Source organism: Panthera leo, chromosome C2 (genome assembly GCF_018350215.1).
Source record: "Panthera leo isolate Ple1 chromosome C2, P.leo_Ple1_pat1.1, whole genome shotgun sequence".
NCBI classification, from domain to species: Eukaryota; Metazoa; Chordata; class Mammalia; order Carnivora; family Felidae; genus Panthera; species Panthera leo.
The window spans coordinates 71,256,062-71,283,651 of NC_056687.1; the positions used below are offsets into that span (position 1 = coordinate 71,256,062).

The window sequence follows — 27,590 nt, forward strand, 5'->3', positions numbered from 1 at the left end:
CATCAGCACAGAGCCTGACATGGGGCTCAATCTCATGAACCATGATTTCATGATCTGAGCCAAAATCGAGTTGGATGCTTAACCACTGAACCACCCAAGTACCCCTTAATTGATTTTTGAATATTGAATCAGCCTTGCACACCTGGAATAAATCCCACTTGGTCATGGCATATAATTCTTTTCATTCATTGTTGGATTTTATTTGTTAATGTTTTGTTGAAGTTTTTTACATCTATGTTCATGAGAGATATTGCTGTATAGTTTTTTTTTTTTTTCTATGATTTTTTTCTGGGTTTGGTATTAAGGTAATGCTGGCTTCATAGAATGACTTAGGAAGTATTCCCTCTACTTCAATCTTTTGAAAGAGATTATAGAGAACTGGTAGAATTTCTTCCTGAAATGTTTGGTAGAATTCACCAGTGAATCTATTTGGCTATATGCTTAATTCTTGATAAATTAATGCTAGGATTAAATAAGTTTTTTGTTTTTTTTTTAAGTAGGCTCTATGCCCAATGTGGGGCTTGAACTCACAGCCCCAAGACCAAGAGTCTTATGCTCTACTGACTGAGCCATACAGGCACCCCAAATAAAAGTGGTTTCATAAGGAGCTTTGATTACACTTTGGGGTGCTTGAGGATAAAGCCACAACTTTGTACATATGGGAGAGGCCTTGCCTACTGGGAGTAGTCATTCTCTGTGAAAAGCAGACAGTGCGGAATCTCTGTTCAGATCAAAGATCATGTTTCTCCTGAACTTCCTGCAACACCACTTCCTTACCAACAAAGGTGAGCCTGAGCACCAGGTTTGTGTCATGTGACCTCCTTTCCTACCCTTTGGCCACACTAGTTTGGACCGCTGATGGACAATTGACATAAACTGGACTAATCAGATTCTCCCTTCAGAGATTTGGGATTTAGGACCAAGAGGTCCAGTTTCTACAATAGAGTTGGAATTGAGGTATTTGAGACACGGGAATTGTGGACCCATTTATTGTTGGACGTGTTACACCAGATAGGTGTGAAATTCTGCCTGCTAGGAGAGAAGTGTGAGGTCAAAACTGGTCAGGTTGCTGGGAGCAAGCAGAGTGGGGCCAAGGGACTGTGGGGTGGAGAGGCTCAGAAGACTCATTGGGGCTCAGGAAAGGACAGAGATCGTATATGAGGGATTGGGTGCTTCAGGTCTAAGGAGGGGGTTGGTGGCCTGCTTCTCAAGGAGGGGAGCTGGAACAGTTTAATCCCTCCTGCAGGGAACACAGGCAGTGGGGGACAGGAACCAGACAGGTAAAGGCACAGAGTGTATTTATCCTCTCAGAACTGATGGACAGAGACTAGCAAGGCAGGGAGGGTTTGTAGGTGAGTCCGGGCTACTCCATATGGGGTATCTCAACCATCCTCCTCCGAAAACCAGGCTTTGGCTTGTGTTCTTTTCCTCAGGGGAAGAAAGTGATGTGGGGGCTGAAGCAAGGATTCACCTGGGTGGAGCAACAAGCTTCCCAACAGAGTAGCTGAGGGCTGAAGCAGGACTGGGTCCAACCCACCTCTTCTCCTCCACTCCCTGTGCCTCACCCTTCAGACCCCTGAGAAAAACCACAAGTGGAATCCATGGCTTGGGAAACAAAAAAGTCAGAAGGATTTTACTTAAATAGACTTTAATTAGAAGTAAATTGGAGTTTTGTATACAAATGCATTTTGGATTTTAACTGAGACATTATTAACTCTGATGTGTGTGTATGTAAGTCAGTGTCCTTCTTGCAGGTATGTATGTGTAAGAATCCATCCTTTAAGTAGGTGGTCTTTATGGCCCTTTCTGTCTGCCTCTGTGTCTACTGAAAAGGTGTGCTATTGTCTTTATTATTACTCATTCCCTTGAAGAATCCTGAATCATCTTCAGGCACCTTCCTTTTCCCAGTCTCCTCAAAGCCAAGGTACTGGTCAATACGTGGGTGAGGCTGGGGTGGGTCCTGAAGTATCTTAGGCCCCAGCTACCCCTTTGGGGTGAGGCCTCAGCTTTCTGTGTCCAGAGGGTAGGAGTACTGGTTCCTGGGGTAGCACCAGAAGCGCAGGACCACAAACACCACAACCCCCAGCAGCAAGAGGGCTCCCAGTGCTCCAAAGAGGATCCCGAAGAAGGCGCCAAGCTTCATGCTCAGGTGCTCACAGCGTTCACCCCAGGGCGTGTAGATGGAGAAGGGCACACAGCTGGGGACAGAGAGAGAAAACATGGTCAGCAGCGGGGAGGCCCCAGGAGGTTTTCCACAACAGGCTGGGATCCCCTCTGGGGAAGGAGGCCGAGCTGAAGCCATGCCCACTGGCTAGCGGAGGCTGGAGGGGGTGAATTCACCTGGAGTCAGCTCCACCTGGCTGCAGGTGAGCACGTGCAGACACAGCCCTGGCTTCTCCCAGCCCTCCTTGGAGGGGAGAGGGCTGGGTGAATCTGGGATTGCAATGGGCACGAGGGTAGATGCACTGATGTGACATGAGGGCCCTGGGTGGCACTGCCCTTCTCTTCCCTAGCAGGCCTGTAGGCTTAGTGCACTCCCCTCATGGGAGACCCTTAGACTGCTGATGAACTGAGGGGACTTAGGACACCAGTTGCAGAGGGCCTCCCCTGACTGGTACTCTTAAGGAGGGGCAGGGATGGACCTAGACACAAGGCAGTGGGTGCCTCTCCACAAAGAGACAGCAGAACGTCCACCCCAGAAGCAAAATCAGGTGGAAGAGGTTGCCTTTGGAACCCACATCCTGCTGCTTAACTTACTGGGTACCCTGGGCAGGTTCTTTACCTATCTCTTCCTTAAAATGCTCATAATACCAGGGCACCTGGGTGGCTCAGTTGGTTAAGCATCTGACTTTGGCTCAGGTCATGATCTCATGGTTCGTGGGTTCGAGCCCTGTGTCAGGCTCTGTGCTGACAGCTCAGAGCCTTGAACCTGCTTTGGATTCTGTGTCTCCCTTGCTCTCTGCCCCTTCCCCACTGACTCTCTCTGTCTCTCAAAAATAAACATTAAAAAAATTTTTTTTAATTATTAAAAAAAAGTGCTCATAATACCAGGGCGCCTTGGTGGCCCAGTCAGTTGAACATCCAACTGACTTTTGATCTCGGCTCTGGTCATGCTTTCCACGCTGACAGCATGGGGCCTGCTTGGGATTCTGTTTCTCCTTCTCTCTACCCCTCCTCTGCTCATGCTCACTTTCTCTCTCTCAAAATAAAGAAATAAACTAAAAAAAAAAAATGTTCATAATACCTACCCAGTAGCTAGTTTGAGTTTTAGAGGTGATATAACATCTTTATTCTCCACACAGGGTAGGCACTCACACATCTTTTCCCTGGTCGCTTTTTCTCTGATCCCCGTTTGCTCAGTTACAGAAGATACATCCTAACTTTCAGACACCACAAAATACCATGGGGTTTCTGGGCCCCTTGCAGCATCTTTGCCCAGCTCGGATTCCCCAGCACTGCCCTTCCTGCCCTCTCTCCGACTCACCTGCAACGGGGCCCTTGGGGCAGGTGCTGGCACTGGCCTCCGTGCTCACAGTAGCCCTCACTGCACGGGGACACACAGGTCAGGCCACTGTGGGGGCTGTAGACCAGGTGGTAACCCTTGTAGCCATTGCATTTGAAGTAAGTCTTCAGCATGCTCACGTTCACTGTCAGGTAGGACGCAGATGAACATGAAAGCAATCAGTAACACCAAATCTATACCGTTTCGATCAAGAATGCCGTTTTCGGGCATTTTTCCTGAGAAATATTTGGAAAAGTGCACAAATACCTATGTTCACGGAAGTCTAGAGCAGCATGGTTTATAACAGCAACAGTGTTTAATAAGAGGGATTTTGTTAATGAATATTGTGCAACTGGTAACCACCATGACAGGGAAAGTGCATTGGTTAAGGGCAGATGCTTTGAAGGAAACCAGACCTACGTTAAAATTCAAACTCTACTACTAACTAGTTGTGTGATTTGGGGGAAATTTCTTAACTCTTTCAGCCTCGATTTCCTTATCTTTTATAAGGAAACGATAATAATAGTACCTACCACATTGTGAAAGTTAAAGGAGATAATATATACAGAATATTCAGTACGTTGCCTAACATAGTAAGCACTCAGTAAATGGTCACTATTGGTATAACATTCTGTTTAAATAAAATATAGCACACTATGCTAAAATGTGTGATAAAATATCAAATGGGAATACATACATAATACACAAAGTAATATGTTCACAGTTGTTTAAGTAATGAGGTTATCAAAACATTAGGCACGACTTTATCCTTTATTATAAACAATATTTATATTTGTGAAGACCCCTGTGTGTAAAAGAAAATTCAGAAGGATGTGTGCGAAATGGACTTGTCTTTGGGGATTGGAGTTACAGGTGATTTTTTTTCTCTTTTTGTTAATTTGTGTTTCCTAAAGTTTCTACGATAAACATATTGTACTTGTATAATAAAATTTTGGGGGGGGGGGTTTGGTTTCTTTAATAAAAGTTATAGTCAGGTCTAGGACAATTGTTCTCTTACCACCTACCCCTAACCCCCTACCGCACATACGCAAAGTAGTTCAGAGGATTTCACACTGTCGCTCCCAGGAGGGAGGAGACCCAGACTGGACCCCAGAAGAAGCTCTTGCTTGGTCCCACCCTCCAGTAACACACTGGCTTCTGTTGGGTTCGGTGTGGTTACTGCCCTGTTCTCTGCTACACTCCCAAAGTAGCGTAGGCCAATCCTTTCCTTCCTTGGTAAGCTTACCAACTCATCTCATTCTTGTTCCAGGATAACAAGGGGCTATCACAGCTGAAAGGGACCTCAGAAATCCTGTCTCATTTTCCAGGTTGGGGTGTTAAGGCTTGGATTGGGGATGGCTTTTGCCTAGGGTCACGCCTCTCAAGGAGGGGATATTTCTGCCCCCGAGCCAGGTCTCCAGGCTTCAGCTTAATATCCTTTAGCTGGAGGGCAAAGGTAAAAGGGATGTCCCTGCTTATGTTTATAAAGTGCAATGTTATTTTAACAAAATCATTAACAATTTTATTAAAAAAAAGAAAACCGTTAGTGGTCATGGTCGGAAATTGGCAATTAGAGTAAATGCTCCATGAAACTGTATCCCTGTGGATTCATCAAGCAGTATTTTGTGCTCTGCTCTTGTATCTAGAAAGCTGGTAGGTAAAATGTTTATAATTTCCCTCAAAAGGGCACCTGGGTGGCTCAGTTAGGCGTCCGACTTCAGCTCAGGTCATGATCTCACAGTTCTTGGGTCCAAGCCCCGCATTGGGCTCTGTGCTGACACCTCAGAGCCTGGAGCCTGCTTTGGATTCTGTGTCTCCCTCGCTCTCTGCCCCTCCCCTACTTGTGCTCTGTCTCTCTGTCCCTCAAAAATAAATAAACATTAAAAAACATTTTTTTTAAATCACAAACAAAAAACTAAGTTACTTGCTTCTTGCTTATCTGTGGCTCTCCGTAGAAAACTTTTCCACCATGGGTTTGTGTGGGCTGAAGATCTGTGATAGGTCCCCTCCATTTACCTTCTCCCTCAGCTATCCCTGTGACTATCCCCAGGAAAGTGACTCACAAGCCTTCACACTGTACACATCTTCCCTGGAGATGGAATGGAAGTTCACGTTGGTCCTGGGCCCCTCACTTCTGTTCCATCTCCTCCATGAGGCCTGGGGTAAGAATGCCTCTACCACTGCATCCAGCAGCTTGGTGTTTAGGAAGTCGATAACAGGACCCCGAGGGAGGTACAGGAACTCCGAGATGACACTCCAGCGTTGAAGGTTTCTTCCTGAGGCCTGTGTTGCCCCAGAATTGCTGTGTGGGAGGGGTACAGTGAGAAACTAAGGGTGGAAGGGGAAGGGAGGACCTGGGGAGCAGGCGGGGACAGTCCCACTTACATTGGTACCACTTGGCTGTTCTGGAGAAAAGCCCGCACATCCAGCTTCCCCAGTCTGTAGGCCACCTAGGGAGTGGGTGGGGGAGTGGGAATGAGGCCCTGTCCAAAGAGGAGACCCTTCCCACTTGAATGCATTTGTTTATCCATGTCTGGCTCTTTCTTTGCACATGAGTGCCAGGACCTACAGAATGTTTCTCATCCATTTCTACATCCCTAAACCCCAGCCTAGCCTGGTAACTGGCATGGGTCCCTGCTTAATAAAATTTTGTTTGTGAAGGGCACCTGCGTGGCTCAATCAGTTAAGCATCTGACTCTTGATCTCAGCTCAGGTCATGATCTTATGGTTCATGAGTTCAAGCCCCACCTTGGGCCCTGCACTGACAGTGCGGAGCCTGCTTGGGATTCTCTCTCTCTATCTCTGCCCCACCTCTGCTCTCTTGCACACCCACTCATGCTTGCTCTCTCTCAAAAATAAACAAATAAATATTAAAAGTTTGTTGGTGAGTGAAGGCATACCTCCCTGCCTCCAACAACAAGGGGAGAATCTGGAATGAATGACTCATGCCTTGTCTCTCTTCCATGACTCACCCAATCATTCTCTTCCCACATGTATATTGAACATTGGTTATGTTTAGCCAGACCTAGGGGATGGTCAGGTGCTGGGGACTTCAAGCTGACTCAGGAACAGTCTATACTCAGAGACCCATAGTCTGGTGAAGTGAATAAGCATGAACAGATTTTACCATTCAGAGTGTGGAATGCTGTAGTAGTAGCAATCATAATAATAATTATTATAATTTTTTGAACACTTGTGTTTTAGGCACTGCAGTAAGTGCTTTACATACATTATCATTTAAAACTTGACACAACCCATTGACATAGGTACTATTATTATTTCTGTGTTACAGATGAGACATCAAATAATTTGTCTAATTGTTACACATGCTTGAGGGAATGGTAGAGCCAGGATTTTAACCTGGGTATGTAGGATTATAGAGCCTCAGTAATTCAACTACTGTGGTACTCTGTCTGTGGTTGAGGAATGGACAAGGGCATAGGAACGAAGAAGAGGGAGCTGCCAGTTCCCTCTGGGAAGTCAGGGAAGGCTTCCTGGAGGTGAAATGCCAGACCAAGTGCAGGTCTTTAGGGATACTCAGAAGGAGGGGCTGGGGTGACTTGACCACCCTAGACAATGTTCATTGTGGTCTGGTTATTCCAGTCCCCTTGGAGGTCTCTGTCTGGGGGATTCCTGCCTTCCTCATTCGCTGTTTTCCCTGGGGCAGGAGGCTCCAGCCTCTTCTGGCAACTGAATCTAGATGGATGATGAGATGTAGAACATATAAGTGATGGCCAAGACCCTACCCTAAACCTGCCAAGACCCACCTCCCCACCCAGAGCTGGCCTGCAGCACTGACCGAGGCATTGACATCTGTCATGGTGGCATTTTCTCCTTCCCTGAGTGAGAGCTGGATGATTCTTACGGGAAGATCTGGAGATGGGAGAAGCAGATTCACAATCACCTCACAGTTTACACAGACTTACCCAAGAAGTTTTTTGGGCCAGCTCAGGGAGACTGCCCCATTCGACAGTGACAGAAGGTCACCAGAGGAGTCAGAAGGGACTGATTCTGCTGAGCCTCACCCTAGTGCCCATTCCACTATGGTCAGGGCTTCCTGACTCTCATCTCTCTGGGTCATGAAGTCACCTCCAGTCTTTCCTCAGCATACTGCTCAGGCCTGGGGTTCATGCTGTGGCAGCTACCCCTTGCCCCCGCTCCCCCCACAGCTCCCATAGCCACCAACCTACCACCACCTGAGAGAGATTGGAGTTCTGCCCTGTTGAGTTTGAGGAATGAAGCTCTGGTCCCCCGAGTTCCCCATCTTCCCCCAAGATGAGAGAAATGTGAAGGCAGAGGGCAGCTGTTGGTACCTTGATGGATGGTTGGAGTGAAATTGTTCCCAGCCACAAAGCAGCGGGTGTCAGTGAAGGCTGGGGGACAGGTGCAGGTGGGATGGCAGTCTGGTGTCTGGGAGATGTAGCAGTGGCCCTGGTTGTAGCAGTAATTCACAGGGCAGGACACGTTCTGACAGAGGGGAGAGTTCTCCAGAGCTGCAGAAGAAGGAGGGAGGACAGCAGCATCAGGCTGGGCAGCTGTGGGGAGCCCCGGCCCACAGAAACCTGCTCCTAGGACAGGCTTGCTTTCTTTCCCCCAAAGCCCATTCAGTCTGCATTTTGCTTATGAGTCACTCTGAGCCTCAAACTATCCTTCTCCCTTTTCCAGATATTTCTCTGCTGGGCAACCCTTTTTCCTTTGCCAGGTAGGTGTTCTCCCACTTCTGCTGAGGGAATGGCATGTTTGTCAGACCCCCGGCATCAGGAAAGGACCCAGAAGGCTGGCAAGAGAAGAGCACGCCAGCCTGGTTTCCTTACTTCCATCCCTTTGTCTGCCTTATAAAGCTGTGGCTCTGCCTGCTCTGGCCATTCCTCAGAAGACACAGTGGCCTCTACATTTCATTTGGGTGCTGTAGGGACTTAGTGAAGGCCTCACTGTGATCTCCCTCATCATGACTTCACTGGAGCCTTGGCTTGCGGGCTGCTGCTGGACATCTCCTCCCTTCCCCAGGCCTTCTTCAGTCTTTTGCCCTGGGTTTCCCCCATCAGGGCCTCAGGTCTGCTCTGCCCTGGCCATCTTTCCCCCTGCCTGCACAGTCTCTTCTCCTGCAGCTTCACACCTCACCATATGTCTTCACTTCCTTACTGTACCCACTTACAGTGAGCATTCTAAAGACTTGCTGGAAAAGGGGGAGAAATGGTTTGCCCTAGGCCCTCAAGGTGTCAACTGTGCCCAGGCCCTCCTCCTGCCAGGGCCCTGCTCCCGGCTCACCTGCACAATGACGCCCATCCCCAGTCAGGTTTTGGGGGCAGGCCTCGCAGCCCTCCCCAGGAATGCACTTTACATTCGGGAAGCATGGCTCCTCACAGGGGTCCCTGGAGCGTTTGCAGTAGGGGCCAAAGCTGTTCCCATCACACTTGCAGCCGGCCACCTGTAATGGGTTGCTGATCACCAGGGAGCCAGGAGGCTGAACGATTAAAGGCTTTTGGGTGTTTCTGTACTGACCTCTCTGGTCTGAGAACCTGTGGACCTTGAGTCCTTGTCTTAACTCTACCAGCATCTACTGAGCATCTTTGTGACTAGGTCATGGTCCTGTACATCCTTGCCAAGCCCATTGGCCTCCCTGGAGCATTCTTTCCCCTGGCTTGAGATTGGTGTTGGCTCTACTCACCTACCACAGCTCCCAACACACACACATTACCACACAGGGACTGAAGTATGACATCCCTTCAGTTCCCACCGCCTTTCCCCTCAATAAGGAAACCTCCCTCCCATCCTCCTCCCAATACTCACCTCCAGGGAGGAATTGCCCACCCAGCTGGTCTGGTTGTATAAACACTGGCTCTCTTCCCTGCAGGCACAGACCACTGTCTTTGGCTGGAGTACAGATGACAAGTTGACTTTGGCATTTCTTGCTAGAATCTCCAGAGTGAATGGTTCCAACAACTTTGGTGTCCATAGCAATGTCCCATTCTCTGCCCCAGGAAAAACAAGACCATGAGAGCTGGGGGCCTTGATTGCTGTGCCAACTGACACATCCTGGAATCTAATACCCTGAGTGCTGATGCTAGCCTTCCCCCACCTCTCTCAGATCATCCCTCAAATGTCATCAGGCATTTCTTTGAACAAGGCTGGTTTCTTACGGTGATCCTGGTCACACCCCAAGCTGGAGGTAGCATGAGCCCCGCTAACTGACTGTTGGGTGGAACTCCACAGAAGGGAAGGCAGCTGATCCCTGAAGAGACCCCAAAGGGCAACCCCTGCCTGGGCCTGCAGGAGGATGGGACATCTAGGAGGGAAGAGAATAAGACCAGGAATTCCCCAGGCTATACTGCAGACTAAACTGGCTGCCCCTTCACATCCCTTGCCCTGATTTCTTGCCCACTCCCTCACTTCTTGGACCTTGACAAGAAGTGTCAAGGACACCAGTGTCTTGGACACCAGACAACAGTGAAACCTTGTCAACAAGGACTCTTCTGATCAAAACCTGTCTTATGTTTTCCAAGAAAATAAGAAAGTCTTCATAAAGTAGTAGGTTGAGAGTTATTGATAGTAGGGAGCAGATGAGAGTAACTTGCAGGTTTTCACTCCTCAGGAGAGGAGCCCAGTGGAGGAGAAAATCTCCTGATGCCATTGACTAGCACCTGACAGAATGCCTCATGGAGCCAAAGGGTGTAGACAAAGAAGTCCCTTCTTATGCACAGAGAAAGAAAACAAGGCAGAGAGGTGCTCTGAGCTCAAAATAAGGCCCCTAATTTGGTTTAGCAAAGAACAGTCACTAGCATCACTGGTACTGGCAACAGAAGGCAGTTGCATCCTGTGGGCTTTGACTTTTTGACCCAGATCATGGTTGCAGGACTGGGCATCTCCACACCATTACTGACAGAGATGCGGCTTTGCTTGCTCCCAGCAGAGAAAAGCCACAAGCAGAGACAAAGTTAGGTAAACGTGGTTGACAAACATAAAAATAAGTGAGAAACATACCAAAAGAAGATAATTGTATCTTTAAATCATGTTCCACATTATATCATTCTTTTAATAGATTTGAAATGTTTTAAATTAGTATTTTTTAATGGTTATACTTTTTTTCTAATAATTTGGTGATTTTATAAAGATGGTTAAAGATGATTGCATGTTCTTGGATTTGAGGTGACATGACTTTGGGTCACTTGGATGTACCCCGAGTTAGTGCAGCTAGCTGGCCAGATTGCCAAAAGCCCATCACTGCTCTTCACTGGGGACACTATCTGAATCTTAGGGATCACTCCAAGAAATGCTAGTCCTGGATATTCTGATGGAAAAGTGGAATAAAGTTGCACAGGGTATAATAATGCAAAATTACCTAAAGCTTGACTCTGCTCTCATCCCTTACACCTGCAGCCAACCGTTCTTACCAAAGAGCTTGAAGTCAGTGTTGCTGTTTCTTAGGGTGAATATGACGTTCTCAGAACCGCTGGTGTACTGAGTCAGCTTGGTCTGCCCCAGATAGGCTTCCACCACATGCTCACCCTCGATAGAAGGTGGGTACTTACCTGAAACACAAAGAGGGAATTCATGGTTTGGGGCAGGACACTTTCTTGCCTCATGGGCAAGTCCTCTGGCTTGTGTGAAGCATTCCCAGGGCTGTGACCCACCTCTGGAAGCAGGAATGATTGTGTGCACCTGCTTTCAGGTCTATCAAGAGCAGGTTGGGGTTGTACTGCCCACCTGGCCAAATCCTTATTTTCTCTTTATCTTCTCCCCACACAGGATTCAGGTCAAGTTCTTTCCTGATCAGAATGCTATGCTGGGCATGGTACACAATGAATCAGAGAACAGGGTTGTTCAGATCATCACAGAGTTTTACCTTTGGAAGAGGGCTGAAAACCAAGAGGGTAATCTCTAGATGGGCATTGCATTTGTCAGGAAATAGAGGAAAATGCTTTCTCATTGGATGGAGTGCCGGGGTGGCTCAGTCAGTTAAGCATCCAACTCGATTTCTGCTCAGGTTATGATCTCGAAGTTCATGAGTTTGAGCCCCACGTTGGGCTCTACACTGACAGTGTAGAGCCTGCTTGGGTTTCTCTCTCCCTCTCTCTCTGCCTCTGTCCTACTCTCTCTCTCTCTCTCTCTTAAAGTAAATAAACTTAAAAAAAAACCTTTTCACTGATACCTGTCTTTTGGAACCCTGCTGTTTCCATTTTATTGTTCATTCACTCATTCGTTCACTCATTCAGTCATTTAACACATATTTATTGAGTGCCTAACCTAACATATGACTGACACTATTCCATGTAGTGAGGACACAGCAATAAACAAATAATCAAAAAGATATCTATGCAAATTAGAAAATATGCTAGATAGTTATAAATGCTAGGGTGAAAAAAAAAGAAAAAGCAGGAAAGGTGAATGGGAAGTATGGGTAAATGTGAAATTTTAGACAGGCTCGCCAAGGAAGGCACTGCTGAGAAGGCGACTCTATTTGCACAGAGCCTTGAAGGAGGTGAGAGGCTGTCCGGAGGAAGGGCAGGGAGTCCAGGCAGAGAACAGTAGGTGTGGAGTCTGGAGCTGGTGGTGAGCCTGGTGTGTTTGAAGAAGACAGAGAAGCCAGTGTGTCTGGAGTGGAGAGTGCAGGGTGGGGAGGAACAGAGGAAGAGTTTGAGAGGCCCGAGGGTCAGGTAGGAAAGGGCTGTGAAGGCCATCACGGAGTGAGCTGGGGAGTCACGGGAGGCTGAGCAGAGGAATAACATGAACAAAAGAATCTGTTACATTTGAAAAACGCGTAGCCTAAAGGAATATCATGAAAGGGGGGTGCTCCACATCTGCCACCCAAGTCTGCAAATGCCACCTGGGCCTCATGCCACTTACTGAGGGTGGCGTTCATCAGCTGGTATCTGCTAAAGAGCATCTTAGTGTTCAGGCCGGTGCTTGTGTTTCCTGTGGCCAGGCTGTCATAAATGCACTGCTCATCTCCATTACACTCAGAGACCAGATTTTCACCCGAGTCGTTGTTCTTCAGTTGGAAAAGGAAGACAGGGGTGAAGTTGGAAGGGAGAGGGTTGTCTCTCTTGCCAAGGAGTCTCGTATCATTGATTTTCCCTAGAACATATGAAGTACAATGGTAGTGGTACCAGGGATGGGATTCCAGCTATACTTCTGCTGTGTCCACCCCTTACCCTCACTTTATATGCCTTGGGGTGAGGGAAGGGGTGTGAAGGGACAAAGTGACTTCAGCTTTTGAGGCTGGAAATCCCTGCTCTAGTGAGTAAGGGCCACCACTTCCCTCGCCTTCTCTTCCAGGTAGAGAAAAGCAGGGAGGGATTGGGGTGGAGGGGACAAATCCGGGGTGGCCCCAGAATCCTCAGCATTTCCTCCTGGCCTTTCCACCTCTCCCTCACAAAGGATGGAGGTCTGTCTCCCACAGGCCCGAGGGAGACAATGCTTCCTTCATCCCACCCCAGCCACATCTACCCCGAGGACTCAGGCCCAGACTCACAGGTCATTCCAAATTGATAAAGCTGCCACTCATCGCTTTTGTTGAGAATGGTGGAGCCATTGGGCATCCTGAAGTCATCATCTGGATTGTCGTTCCAGACTCCTGAGGGATAGAGTAGGAGATTGGCCACCCTGGAACTGTGGCTCTCCCCTTCCCTGAGGAGCATCCAACAGGTCACATTCAAGGTGTGAGGGGGAGTAGGGGCCTGGGAAGCCCCTTCCAGTTGTGTCTGTTCTCGGTTCAGTCCTTCCAGAGGAGGGAAGAGGACCAGACCTCATAGCCCACCCCTCAGTCTCAGGGATAGAGGAGGAGAAAATGGAGGAAGAAGGGAGAGGAAGTAGGGGCTGGAGGGAGAGAAAGGGCATCCTCAAAGCCCCCTTGGCTGCCCTAGAACGAGAGCTTTGGGAGAACAAGAAATGAGCCTCAAAGGAAGCTGAAGAGGTCCCTTGCTCCTCCCCACCTCTCTGTGCCCTCAGGGTTCTGTTCCAAGGAGGCTGAGAAAGGGAAGCTCAGCCTGGGGTGTCCACAGGCCAGCTGGACGGGGAGCTGCCTGTGGGCTGGGGCCCGTGCTCTTGATGCTACTGCTGCTGCCGCTGCCTCAAAGGCAGAGTCCTGTCTGCTTCTCACCCAGGAGGCCCTCTGTGCTGTTTCGATACTCCTCTGGGAGGCTGCAGGAGGCATGGAGGATGTTGGAAAGGGCGGTCACGGAGATGGTCACGGTCCCATCGAAGCTGGCTGACACGAGGGAGCCATTGCGGGTCATTACAATGCCGGTGGTGTTGAATATCTCCTGGCCTGGGATGTTGAGAGACAGATGAGAAAGAAACCGGCTTTCAAACCCTGCAGACCCAAGACTTGGCAGTAGTGAAGGGTCAAGATGTTGAGGGGGAGACTCTGAGAGCAGCTCTGGGGTGTCCTGGGAGTGCCTTTTCCAGGGGCTGAAAGCCACACTCACAGGACACCCCCTTCTTCCTGGAGCCTGGAGACAGGGACTACTACAGACAAGCCATCACTGCAGAGGAGGGAGAGAAGTGAGAAGAGAAAGCGGTGAAGAAGCTGTTCAGGCACAGCTGCTGAAAGAACAGGGGGTGAAGCAGGGGTGCCAACCCGTCTCCACTGCCCCAGTGCTGCTGTCTCTACATGGCGTCCAGGCCCTGGGTGCCCTGCTAAAGCCTGACCCAGGGAAGCAGGACCAGATGGCTGACAGCTGTCCCCAGCCTACCTTCTGGGTCTTCATGGTTAGTCTCAAATGTCACAGTCTGGTTATTGACCTGCACATGGATTGTGTCATTCGGCTTGAGGAGCCATCGAACCTGGAAGGAAATTGGAGGAGGCCTAAGCCTGAGGTGGGCCAAGAGGCTGAGAAAAGAGGCTTCAGAGAATCCGGACCTGAGCCCCAGAGGAACATGTAGGTGGGTGTGATGATGAGGTTATGTAGCTAACATCTTGGGAGTGCTTAGCCCAGGCCAGCCTCTGAGGCCAGATTATCTCATTTAAATCGCACAACAGCCCTGCAGGGTAGGTAGTATTATCCTCATTTTACTACAATAAAACCAAGGCACTGGAAGTTCAATTGTTTCTTCAGAATCACATGGCTGGTGGAGCCAGGACCTGAATCCCACTGTCTCTGGGGTTGAGTCTCGAACCACTACCCTGGCAGGATGCATCCTCCCTCCCTGCTGCCCTGTTCCCTTCTTCCTTCTTTCTCTTCTCCTTGGCACCCCTGCCTCACTCACTGTGATGGGGTTCAGGCTGCTGGTGTTGTATTTAGCTGCAAAGGCAATGAAGTTGGTGGCCTGGGCTGAGCTGGTCTGGGCAGTGCGGCCCTGCAGCAGGAAGGAGGAGTTTCTGTCCCAGGCCCGGACCAGCAGGAAGTCCCCCAGTCCATTGAAGGTGTAGTTGGCACCATCCAAGGTGGTGATGTGGGGATCCCCAAACATCCAGGCTGAATAAAAGGAGAGACCACACTGACATGGCAGACTAGGGAAGGGTCTGAGATCCCCACCGCCTCCAGGCAGACTCAAGCCTGGGAGGGGTTCACTGAGTGTAGAACCATTCCCGGAAGCCCTCTTGCACTTTTGTGCCCCTACCCAAATTCACATAGACCCATTACCTCCGCCCCCTACCTTCTCACCCCTTCCCCAATGCCAGGTACAAAGCTCCTCTGTTTGCCATTCGCCGCACACTTGAACCATCTGTATCTTCCCTTGTGGCCACAACCCATCTCTGGGAAGCTAGCACTGCCCTGGTCCAGGCCCCAAGAAGCTATGCCTTCCCAGATCCTCTGCCTCAGCCCTGCCCCAAGGCAGGCCCCAGCAGCCTCACCAGGCCTTGGGGGACGGTACCCAGCACAGCCGATGCGGGGCCGCCTCTGCTGGTACAGGGCACAGAAGGAGGGCTTGTCGGTCCCACGGCAGCACCAGTCCCATGCCTCCAGTTCTTGGTCTGGGGAGAAGAGCAGCATATTGCTGACAGACAGGGGACCTGCAGAGCCCAGCCGGAAGGTTTGGTAGGGCAGGATGACATGGGCAGCAAGGGCATGGTTTGGGAATCAGGCACACCTCAGGTCAGATCCTGCCCCACTCAGTAGCCTCAGGTCATTGACCAGTTACCGTCTCCCTTGCAGGCTTGCTGGAACTGTGCTAACGAGCTTTCTTTCTGAGTCCCCGGGCTCAGAAAGCGCAAGAGTGGGATCATGTGGCTGATGGTCTGGGGGTCATGGAGGCTGCTGTGTTGTCAGGGGCAGGGGGGTGGAAGGGGGAGGATGCACAATACCCTGGTCCTCCAACCCTGTGTTCTCTAGCTCCTTTGGAGGGTCTCTGCAGGAGATGACTCCATGTCTTCCCCAAGACTGCCAGCTAATCTGGGCCCAGAGGGACAGGGCCAGACTTGATCCCCTCCCCTTCCCTAGAAAGATGCCCCCATTCTTGTCTGGGGCAATGGGGCCAAGTGAAGATGGGACAAGAGGCACTCAATTATAAATCCCTAGGATGTCAGCTGGAAGGGATGTTGGAAGCTTCCCAACATTACAAGATCAGGAAATCAATGGCCAGAGAGGGGAAGGAGCTGGGAGGGAAGGGGGACTTCTTTCTCTGGGTCCCACTGCTTGGCTTGGTGCCCAGGCCTGGTCTCTGACAGAGAAGAGGAGAGAGCTCCAGAGAAGGTGGGGGTAAGATCTCTGTGGGACACACGTACCAAACTGCCAAGGAGTGCTCACTGTCCAGCCCTGGAGAAGCTCTCCCCAGGGCCCGTAGCTGCAGCACACGCCTCCACGCCAGGAGGAAACACGGCACAGCTGCCTGCTGCCGAGGCCCCACCAGCCTGTGACAAATGCAGACATACTCAGGCCCAGTGCCTGTGGTGGGGGCAGGGATGCAGGGGGGAGGCTCGGGGAGGGACCCTGGAAGGGACAGGTCAGGTATGACCAGAGGGTTGGTGGGTGGGCTTATGGGAGACAGTGGGTATGCCCCAAAAGACAGGAAGGAGGTATTACCTGTGCTGATGGGCTGGAATCGTAAGTCCCACAGTCCCTGCTGCCAGGAGCAAGGGCAGGACACCTGGTTCCAGCCCCATTGGGGCCACTGGGGCTGTCTATTCAACCACTGCAGGCACCTGAGACGGTAGTTGGGCCTTTCTCCCCTGTGTAGCCTATAGACCTGCAGGCCCTGGAGACCTAGAGAAGTACAGGAAAAAGGGGTTATCCCAGCACCTAGGGCCACGAGCTCTGCTTTAGCAACCCAACTCATAACTGCACCTTGTATGCCCCTCCCCCACTCTGGATGGCTCTTCCAGGGACGGGACCCAGTTCAGATTGGCCTCTTTCATGTGACCTCCAAAAATCATTAAAGCTTGAATGTTAGGGGAGAAACCCTAGGACAAGTGCTGGGCAGGGAGGCCCACACCCACTCAGAGCCAGACCCTAGCCCTGACCTTCAGTCCACTGATCCTCTACCCTCCCATCTGCCACTCTAAGCTCCAACACCTTCCAATCTCCCCAGACCAGTTCCTCCTCATGCATCCTCTACCTCACTAAGTGACGCCACCAGCCACCAGCTCAGACACCTGGCTTTCCCAGACCCTCCCTCTCCCCCTGCGCAGACATGTCAGTGGCCAAAATAGCCAGGACAGAAGGCAGCTGGGGAGCCACAGAGAAGTTGATATGCAAAGCAGGGTCTTACTCCAGCACATGAGGCTGAGGAGGCTTCCACTGTGCCCAGATGCCATCCTCGGAAAGGAGAAGTAGCTGGGAGAAGAAACCTTGACAGGGGTTTGAATTTAAGTTGACCTTTAACTGTAAGCTACATACTGTCCACTGCAATAGCCATGAGTGAGAAGGGGGCTCCAGGATCCAGTAAGACACAACAGGACATAATGTATTAGATTTTGACCCTGTTCCCACATAAAAGAAGAAATTATCAAGATAACTACAATTTGTTAAGGTTTTGAAGAAAATAATTATTGTTTATGATTTTCTATTCATGGATCTTCTCCACGATGGCCTGATATCATGGGAAACAAATCAGATACTCCCAACACACACACACAAACACACACACACACACACACACACACACACACACACACACACACACAAGGTCTCAAGTGGATGCATCTTGATAGGAGGGCCCAAATCTCTACAAGATGGCACCCATGATTCCACTTAGCTTCTGTTTACCACAAGTTTGCCACAGAACAAATGGAAGTAGATTTATACTTCATAATCTACATGGCTGATTTCTAATGCTAAAATGTCCTTCATTCTACTCACATTTTGGAAACTATAATTTCTTTCCCTTTGGGGTCGCTGGACAGTATATCGATTCATGTCCCATGGGGACTCCTGATGCTGAAGTACTGGCTCTCTTACTAGAGTGAGAGCTATTTAAGAGCAAACATGGGGGTGCCTGGGTGGTTCAGTCGGTTAAGCGTCCGACTTTGGCTCAGGTCAGGATCTCGTGGTCCGTTAGTTCGAGCCCCGCTTCGGGCTCTGGGCTGATGGCTCAGAGCCTGGAACCTGCTTCCGATTCTGTGTCTCCCTCTCTCTCTGCCCCTCCCCCGTTCATGCTCTGTCTCTCTCTATGTCAAAAATAAATAAACGTTAAAAAAATTTTTTTAAAAAGAGCAAACATAGTCTTTTTCCTTTTTTTTCCCCCTTCATATTCCTGACTCTTAGCACAGCATTCAGCACACAGTGGGTGCTCAACAAATGATGACTGAAAGAATGTCAGACCTCTAGAACTCCTCTTGGTAGATTCCCTCAAGGGATCTCATCGGGATTCTCATTCCAGCTCTGGGACAGGACACTTGGAGTATCGTCCTCAGTGCCCATTCACATCCCCACCTCCTGCCATGACCCTGTCCTCACTCCCAGGCTCTGGGCCCCACTGAGAGACCTGGGTTTGCCTCATCCCAGGGAAAAGACGTATAGCTCCAATTGAGACTGTACTACATGAGGGTGCAGAAGGTACCAGCTGTGCCTTGGATAGTGCCAAGTCCTGATTACACTTGGGGGTCAGATGATGCCGGGGACACCCTTTGGGATGGTAGAGACACTACAGAGCTGCCTCTCTAGGACTGTCATGACACCTGGAGTTGAGGACAGAAGGACTTGAGTCCAGCTCATGTGTGGAGAGGTGGTGCTTTTACCTGAGTTGGAATTCAGGAATTGGTCTGGATGATACTTCTCCCACACTGGCTGGAATGTCAGTGGGCTGTTTTCAAAATACCCATCTCCACTGCAGGCAAAGGAAAGAATTTCAGGTCTCTGTCACTCCCAGGGTCTTTCCTCTCAGTTGGCAAGTTATACATTCATCCAGTCAGTTGGAAAGACAGTCACTCGGTCCAGCTAATTATTAGATATCAGCTTGTCAGTCAGTTATGAAGTCAGTTCATCAGCCAGCCAGCATCACTGACTCCCAGCAGCAGGCAGGAGAGGGCAGAGATGGGGGGTGAAGGGTGGGATGACCCTAATCTATTCTACATCTGGTTGCTAACTCTAAGAAGTTGGTTATGAGACAGGGGTGTGAAAACAACAGAGTTCAGGCCTCCTTCGATTAGTTTCCCTTCAACTGGGGATGGGACAGAGGGCTGTGTAGGGGACGGTACATGGTGAGGGTTAAAAGCCAGTCTCTGCATTTAGACAAGCATGGATTCAATGCCCGATTCCAGCCCTTAGTAACATGGTAGCCATGAGCAAGTTACTTAACCTCTTGGATCTGTAGGTTTTACATTGGTAGGAAAGAGACAACAGTAGCATCCACCTCACAGTATTGTGAGGATTAAGTGCTGTAACATCTGTAGATCCCTCAGAACTGAGTGAGGACCTGATGCAATGGGTGTTCCACCCTTGGTGTTGAGGCTCACAGCACTGCTCCAGGAAAAGGGAAATCCTAGAGTGGAGTTTGTAGCCTCACTCTGGGTGCATGCCTCAGAGCAGTGACTCCTCACCTTGCTTCCTCTCTGACACAGGTGAGGTGAGGCACGCAGGTGTGACACATACCACGGGCTACTCAGGAGGGTGTGAAATCCCTAGCTACTTGGATAATTCCACTCTTTTCTCTTTTACAGCACATCAGAAAGCAAGTGAAAGCAATGTAATTATAGGGGCAACCCTGAACACGATCTCAGAGAATTTGCAGCAATTACCAGTAACAAATTACATGTGACCTTCACAATTGATTGCACACACCAGCATCTGGAAATGCTGTGATTGAGAACTGTTGCCAGAGATGGAGTCACCTTCATACAGAGGAATCCACAGCCCCATGCCCCCACTCTCTGTCTTTCCCACTGACCCCACACAAACTGTTGGTGCCTTGGGTGAGGGGCTAATTCTCAGCCCACCAGAAGTCAGGAAGGCAGATTTCAGCTTCAAATGTCTGGGTTCCAGTTCCTGCTTTGCTGCTTCCCAGCTCTGTGACTTTGGGCAATTACTGATCTATTTTTACCTCAGTTTTCTTACTTGCGGAATGGGTAACAAAGAGTATCTCCTTCATGCGGTTTTTGTGATAATCAAATGAATAGTGTAATGAATGTTGGCTGTTACTATTGGGATATTTGAGAAGTCAAGAGAGGTTGGCTAATGTCCATAGATATCAGAGAAGTCAAAGCTCTGGGAATTATTACAATGTGTGGGGACTGGGATGGGAAAGAGAATGGCCAAGTGAATGGGTATCTTTTAATTTGAAATAGCAAGAAGCAGGAGGCAGAGTAGGTGAGTCAGAAGCAACAGTAAGGAGGCTTCATGCCTGTCCTGGGGGATGGGGGTGGGTGCACAGCAAAATCCCTGCCCTGCACTACTTCCTATTTTCTACTCAGTGCTGACTGTCTGTCTGTGTCCTACCTGGAGAAGCCCATGAGGACTGGGTTGCCTGGGCGCTGGGTCACATCCCACTGCATACCACCACTTTGGTAGAGAAACAGGGCGTAGGACCTGCTCCCGTCTGTGGAGAGGATGGCCTGGTAGGTGTTGGTCTGGAGGTTGATTGGAGATAAACATAGGGATGCCTGTGAGAGATCTGGGGTCTCCTTCCTGATGTCCCATCTCACTCCCCACACCCCTGCCCAGGCACCCACATCATCTTTACCTGGCCTACCCAGAGAAAGTTAGGGATGGTGTAGGGCAGCTTTCACCCTGGTTGTCAAAGCCCCTTCCATGGTGGATTTGCCTGCTTTGTGACTTCTGTCCAGGGAGGGGCAATAAAGGGCTCTGGTTTAGGATCCAGTTAGAAGACTGTGTGAGAAAGCCTCAGGCCTCAGAAAGAGTAGCCATGACCCCAGAGAGCTGAGAGAGGCCTATTTAGTTTCCCTGGGATATTTTTAAGGACATTGTCCAAATGTCCCCTTAACCTAAATATTGTAGACGGATGACAGCAGGTGAGACTGGAGGTTCTCTGAAGGCAGATGCCAAGCACTGTGCTTGTACAAAGTAGGTAACCAATGAACTTGTTGAACCAATGAAGAAATGAGTGACTTTAGATCACACACAAGGACTATAAGAGCTGAGTCCCCAGAAGGAAAAGCAAGGACACTGTGTGGTGCAACCATTTCCATAGGATGGCCTTGCAGCTGAAAGCCAGAGTTGGAAGTCCAGAAAAACCTCAGTTCCAAGCCTGGCTTTGTCATTTGCCAGCTGGGTGACCTTGAGCAGGTTGCTTAACCTCTCTAACCATCATCTTCCTCATCTCTAAAATGTGGATAATAATATCAGGTTGAGCCATATAAATTGCCAACAGCTGGCAAAAATTCCATTTCCAATGGTTCAACCCAAGGAGTATTAGGTGAGTGCTCAGCAAACAGGGTGGGTGTGAAATGGTGCTATAATCAGCAATGTGTCCTTGAATCAGAGAGGAAGTTAGAAGAATGTCCCCTGCCTAGCACTCTAGGATATCTGGCTTCCAAATGGTTCTCAGGGAGCTATTCATTGGTCCACTCACCCCAAAGGTCCACTGGGCAGGATAGGCAGGGGCACTGACCCATGTGACTTTTAGGGTCCACCTGGCTTTGTAGTTCCGGATGTGTGCGAACTTTTTAATCCAAGACTCCACCTGCCAGACTAGCAGGTTGTGTTCATTATAGAGTGTCTCATATTCCTAGGAAAGGAAGGCAGAAAAGACAAGGAAATGAGGATACCAACTGCAGGTCTTCTCATGGTTGTGACAGGGTATTCCTGAGTCTGTGTAATAGTCCCGCTGTTTCCTCTCCACCCTCATATTTAAGCATCACTCTCTGCCCACACTGAGCCCAGGCTCTGACAGCAGTAACACTTGCACACCCTCAACATAGCCCTTTGTCTATCCTTGCTGGCTGCTGAGGGATCCCGAATGCTGGAGTCTGAAAGGCTTACCTGGTAAAATATGGTTCCATGGCTGCCGGAAAAATCAGCATCATCCCAGAATGGAGCCACCAGGGCCACAGGGTCCCAGCCTGTGAAGCCTCTAAGGGGAGGATTGGGGTAGGAGAAAATCTGGTACTCTGACTCCGGGAAAATGATCTGGCCATTATCTGTGAACTGGACACAAAGGCTCTTCTGATTAGTATTCAAGGAGGGAGTCAGGAAGGAAATGTCCCAGCCTTGGGCAAGCTCCTCAGAAGTGTGACCTCCAAGTTCTGGGTAGAACTTTAGAGATGTCAACAACCTCTACAAGGTCATACATTCATCTTCCCACCTGCTGGGAGAGCCCACTTTACATAGTTCACACTCATATGCTCATAACCTGCAGGATACTCCTCTGTTCTAAGTCCTTCCTGACATGGTATGTTTTGCCCTGCTTCAGTGGCCGACCCCACCTATACATGGGCCCATCAGAGAATAGAGACCTCTGGGTGAATCTCCTCAGCCCCATCATGAAGCTCCATCCACATCAGATGGGGCCAAGAGGATTGCTACTTTCACTCCCATCGCTGTGTTGCCCTATCTTAGCATGTCCTGCCTCAGCTCCCCACACCCACCCCTGAGAGCTGCAGGGGCCATGACTAGCATTCCAACTCTCTTCCAGAAGCTATGGGGAACTTGGACTTAGGAACCAGGAAATAATTATAGAAAATGTAAACAGCATCAAATGTTGTTTCCCAAGTAGAGCTTCCTACTCATAAAAAGGTCCCCTGAAAATAGTGGAGAGCTTATTGGACACCAAGATCTCTATACTGATGTGAAGACACTTTTGTCCATGAGGGTAGCGGGAGCCTCGCCTAGTTCCCAGTCTTCCTCAGCTGGCACTGTGACATTAAAGAATGTGAATGCAAACTGAGCCAGTGGCAGGGACACAGTAGGTGCCTAGTAGGTGTTGCATTCTCCCTTCCTTTCTGCCATGGTCGTTGTCACAGGCCATCTCCTAGCCCTAGAGAGAAAAGCAGATCACATGTCCTGCCCTTTGGGCTGCAGCTGCAGACTCACATAGAGGTAATCCCGGAGAGAGGAGCCAAGAGGGAAGCCAATCTGGGGCTTGAAGAGTGGTGAGGTGAAGTCCACAGTCCTCCTGACAAACTCCTGATCTCCAACGCTTGGTCCATAGGGAAAGAGGGAAACACCTGGGCCAGTACAAAGAAGAGCAGGAAGTTCTCATGGGCCTTGACTTCTTTAGGGCTGACAGAGAGCTTCCCCAAGCTTCTCCTCCACCCAACTGGGAGCCATCAAAGACTCCTCTCTCCCCGTCTCCACTTGCATTTAACCCATCTCTTCATTTTACCCCTTCGGTGGGTACTCTCATCCATTTCCAAACAGGTCCTGCTATCAGAATACCAACAAATTATTCCTTCAAGGATTCAAAGATAAAACTCCTCCAATGTTGTGAAGATGAATAATTGAAATACCATTTTGTAGAATAAGACTTATTTCCCAAGATGGTATTTCTCTAGATAAACTGGAAGACCCCCCAGAATTTGTCCTTGGACCCCTTAGAAGTACTTGGGCTCTAGTTTCAGAAACCTTGCCCTATTTCTCAAATGGCTCTCCTCCTTTCTTTCCTGGCAGTTCTCCCCTGGTTTGCTTGGAATACCACAACAGTCTGTATACATCTTTCCTGGCCTCCTCCAAATTCATTCAATGCTCCAACCAACATAGTATCATTCAGAAATACAAATCTAGCCATGTCTTCCTTGGTCCCTCACATGGAAGCCCCATTTCTCAACACTCTTCACTTTGCTTCCAGCATCCCCAAGTGCTTTGGGATCTCCTCCCTGTGCGACACTGTGACTACTTTTCATGTTTACACCTTTATTCAAGCTGTTCAAGCCTCCTGTCTGCTTGGGACTCTTCCCCTTCCCCTACTCCTATTCATTCTTTCTAGGAACACTCCTCTTCACCTTAAGCACACCCGAATGCCCCCTAGAGGTCTTCCATTGTGTGTCTAATACCCTGCATTTATTCCTCTAATTGCACCTGTCCAGGCATCAGATCTATCTCTTACTGAACAGCACCTTAATCATTTCTCTATTTCCACCTCCTCGCCCAGTGCTATGTACAAAGCCAGCCCTCAACACCCAGCTCTGATGCTGTCTCATTGTCCCCTGTGAGAGCTCACAACCTGAGAGGGTAGTCCATGAGCAAGCAGGCTGAGACTGAGTATTCAGTTACATCACCCTTCTAAAGTGGAGACGGGGAACAGCTGGACTTCCCATGGCCCAGATGAGACAGTAGAGGTATCCACAGAACTGGCTCCCCCAGCTACCCACAAGGGTCCTCACTGGTAGATCCAATCAGGCTGCCACAACTACAGCATCTACATCTAACTCAATCCTCTCCAACCCAAGGTAGAGGGGCCCCAGGTCTACAGAATCACTTACGTTTTTTGGGCTTGATAGGGACTGGGACAGCAGTTGATTGTTTGCTTGTAGATGTGCTGGGAGTGGACGTTGTAAGGGTCTGGGAGGTTGTTGGTGGTAGTGATGTTGTGCTTCTCTGGCTGCCTGTCCTCAGTGAAGTTGTGATTGTTCCTGGGCATGCAGGGAGAGAAAACTGGAGTGGGTCTTATAGTCTGAAAGTAGCAGAGTCAAAGAGAGTCACAGACTTCAGGAGCTGGAAGAGACAGCTAGAAAGTCTCTTGTCTGTCTTTTGGTCATAACCAAATCACTCCATGAACATAAACAATTGTCTACTGGGAGAGAGGGAATGGTGAGCCTGTCACTCACCACACCGCCCACTCATCTCATCTTCTTGTGGACCTGTCCTCAATGCCAGCCTGGTAGTGTCAACTCACCATCTCTCTCAAGCACTCTAGGCTGAATTGAGCCAATGGGGCCACTGTAAGAGACCGAGATATTGGAATCCCCACCTACCTGGTGTCTGAGTCTTCACAATGGAGCTTGAGGATGCAGTGGATGGTGGGAAAGTGCTGGTAACAGACAGAGGAGCAGAGTGCCCTGTGAATAGAGTGGTGGAGCTCCAGGTGACTGCAGGGCCAGGGGCTGATTGAGAGAATGAAGAGTCACTGGTTGAAGTATAGAAACTTGATATGGTCTGAGCTGTGCCCATATTACCAGAGGAAGTAAAGTCAGAGAAAGCATAGTCTGTGGATGGCTGAAGAGTAGGCAATGGACTCTTAGAATACTTAGACACTGAAGAAGTATCAGGAGTGGTCTTGATTGAAGAATATGTTGTAGGTTGAAATGACAAAGTTGGTATGGATCCAGCAACACTGTTATGATTACTCTTAGAACTCATATACATTGGCCTTGTAGTAGGGTTAGTAGTAGAAGCTACTGTTTGAACAGTTGCAGGATGTTCAGAAATGGGTGAGCTTGACTCACCCACTGAGGAAGTTGGGACTTGCATGGTATTTGTCATGGAGTTACTGACAGAACCCATAGGGGAAATGGTCACTGCAGTCATGTTTTTATGGAGGGCTGAGCTTGGAGCTGTTCTCTGGACTTCACTTGTGACCAAAACTGTAGAAGGAGAATGAGAGGCTACATCACTCAGGGTGGTAGAGACAACAGTAGTCGGCTCTTCAGTTGCCCCAGATAACAAAGTTGGCATTGCTGTTTGGGTTCTGTGGCTATCTCTGACTGGGTTGGAGATTAGTGTTGTGCTGGTGTCTGAAGATGACAGAGTGTGGGCAGTGGTTTTTGGTAACATGCGCACATTTGGTGTAGATGAAGGAGGTGGAGGTGTAACTGTTGAGAAGGTGTCAGTCACCTGGGAGACTGAGCTTATGGCTTCAGATCCTCTGGTGCTTCCTATAATTTGAGTCTGAGCCTTCTGGGAAACAGCTGATATTTCTTGAGAGGTGTTGGGGACAATAATGGACACCAATTCCATGGTTCCTGGAGTAGTGTCATGACTTGCTGCAGAGGACAACAACTCAGTTTTAGATTGAGTTATGTGGTTTTCCCTGGAGAAAGTTGGTGAGAAACCCTTGATCTTATCTGAGGTGGATATTCCCAGGAAAGCACTTCCTAAAGTTGTTTGGCTGCTTGCTGTAGATGAAGAAGCTGTAGCTGTGCCCACCAAGATGGTGTCTGCCAAAAAGGTGGTATCTGTTACCAAGGAGGCTGGTGTGTTGGTATGTGGTTCTCCAGTGGTCACTGTGCTTTGTGTCTGGTGGGTTTGGGAAATGGCTGATGTGTCAGGTGAGGCACTAGAAGCAGGGGATGTTGATTGTCCTCTTGGGCCTAGTGTTGTTGAAACGACAGAGCTCTGAAAAGTGGTGCTTTTAATGGAAAGTGATGTGCCTCTTAATGTTCCCGGGCTGGTGTCAGCACTGGTTGGTGATGTCCATAGTTCTGTGGTAGTGGTAGAGACCTGAGTTGTGTGGCTGTCCCTTGAGGGTGCTGGTGTGAAGGTTGTAACTTCACCTGTGGTGGGTGTATCCTGAGGAACATTTTCTGAGGGCAAATGTCCACTTGATTTGAAAGGAGAAGTTGCAGATGTGACTGTCTTGATTGTGTCTGTCATGGGGAAGATTAAACTTGTGGTTTGGGATTCTTGTGTGGTCCGTGGACCTTGAGTATGACCTATCTGGGAAACAACTGATGATTCTTGAGAAGAGGTGCTGCTAGAGAGTGGTGTTGACTGCCTCGCTGGGCTTGATGTTATAGTTTGTTGAGATGTGTGTTCACTTAGTAAGGATGAAGGAGATGCAGATGTAACTGTTTTGACGGTTTGGGTTACATTGGAGCTTCTGCTGACATGAATATCTCCAGTGGTCCCTATGCCTTGTGTCCAGTGATTCTTGGAAATTGCCACTGTTGTTTCCTGAGGAGATGTGCTTAGATAGGAGTGTGGGGTTGGCACTTCTTCATCTACTGTTGAGACTGTAGAGGTAACCCCAGAAATACTGCTAGCTATTGAAGAAGATGAACTTTCTGTAACCAGTATAGTGGAAACCATTGGTGTTGAAAACAGTTCTTTTTGTGACTGAGTTGTGTGACTGCTATCACTGAAGGATGAGGAAGTGAATGTTGTTTTATCTGGAATGAATGACATTGAGCTGTTGGAATGAGGCCATCCTGCTGTCTCTGTGTCTGGGTGGGTATGGAAAACTGTAGATGTTTTTGGAGCTGGAGTACTGATAGACAGTGGTGTTGGTTGTATTGCTGACTGCCATGTTGTAGAAACACTAGGAATGAATGGAGGAAAACTACTAGTTACAGGTAGGGATGTATCTCCTGTATTTTCTACAGTAGTGTCTATTGAAGTTGAGGCTGTCAATGTCTCTGATGTTGTCAAAGGTGTTTTACTGTCACTGGAAGTAGGTGAAGTGATTGCTTCACCTGAAGGAGATATTGCCGGAGGAATTCTCCCTGAAAGAGTATGTCCACTGGGTAAAGATAAAAGAGCTGATGTGGTTGCTGATGTAATTTCACTGAATTCAGATTCTCTGGTGGTCTCTATGCTTGGAGTCTGGTAATTCTGGGTAGATGCTGATGTTCCTGGAGTAGATGTGCTGGAAAAGATTGCAATTGATTGTACTTCTAGTCCACTTTTCATGGGTACTGTTGAAGGGACTGGAATAACAGTTCTAGTAATAGGAGTTGATGTGTCCTTTCCATTACCTACAGTGGTATCTGTTGAGGTTGGTACTGTCAATAAAACTGATGTTGTTAGAGGTGCAATGCTGACACTAGAAGAGGATAGGGTGCTTGCTTTCCTAGAGGTAGATATCTCCTGTGAGACGA

General features: G+C 49.0%; 1 protein-coding gene across 1 annotated transcript; it reads right to left on the reverse strand.

Annotated features, from left to right (window-relative positions):
* Positions 1-1,671: 1,671 nt before the first annotated feature.
* MUC4 (mucin 4, cell surface associated) lies at positions 1,672-26,977 on the reverse strand. Its single transcript, XM_042955909.1, has 23 exons — positions 24,750-26,977; positions 22,870-23,003; positions 21,820-21,984; positions 21,410-21,565; positions 20,317-20,447; positions 18,621-18,709; positions 16,468-16,647; positions 16,170-16,295; positions 15,300-15,419; positions 14,711-14,919; positions 14,197-14,287; positions 13,602-13,769; positions 12,975-13,076; positions 12,347-12,577; positions 10,894-11,031; positions 9,293-9,474; positions 8,771-8,930; positions 7,816-7,995; positions 7,302-7,375; positions 5,888-5,952; positions 5,566-5,804; positions 3,485-3,647; positions 1,672-2,198 (listed from the first exon to the last, which is right to left on the reverse strand). The coding sequence occupies exons 1-23, from the start codon at positions 26,896-26,898 to the stop codon at positions 2,003-2,005; spliced, it is 5,448 nt and encodes a 1,815-aa protein (XP_042811843.1). The 5' UTR covers positions 26,899-26,977; the 3' UTR covers positions 1,672-2,002.
* Positions 26,978-27,590: the final 613 nt, after the last annotated feature.

What these genes read in the sequence shown, in the direction of transcription:
- MUC4 (XM_042955909.1), bottom strand. Translation starts at nt 26,898, where the DNA reads ATGTCATTCATTCCAGATAAAACAACATTCACTTCCTCATCCTTCAGT. An exon ending in CTCTCCGGGATTACCTCTAT is followed by an intron (nt 21,985 to 22,869) that starts GTGAGTCTGCAG and finishes CTTTGTGTCCAG; the next exon opens with TTCACAGATAATGGCCAGAT. An exon ending in CACTGACTTCAAGCTCTTTG is followed by an intron (nt 9,475 to 10,893) that starts GTAAGAACGGTT and finishes TTCCTGGGGCAG; the next exon opens with AGAATGGGACATTGCTATGG.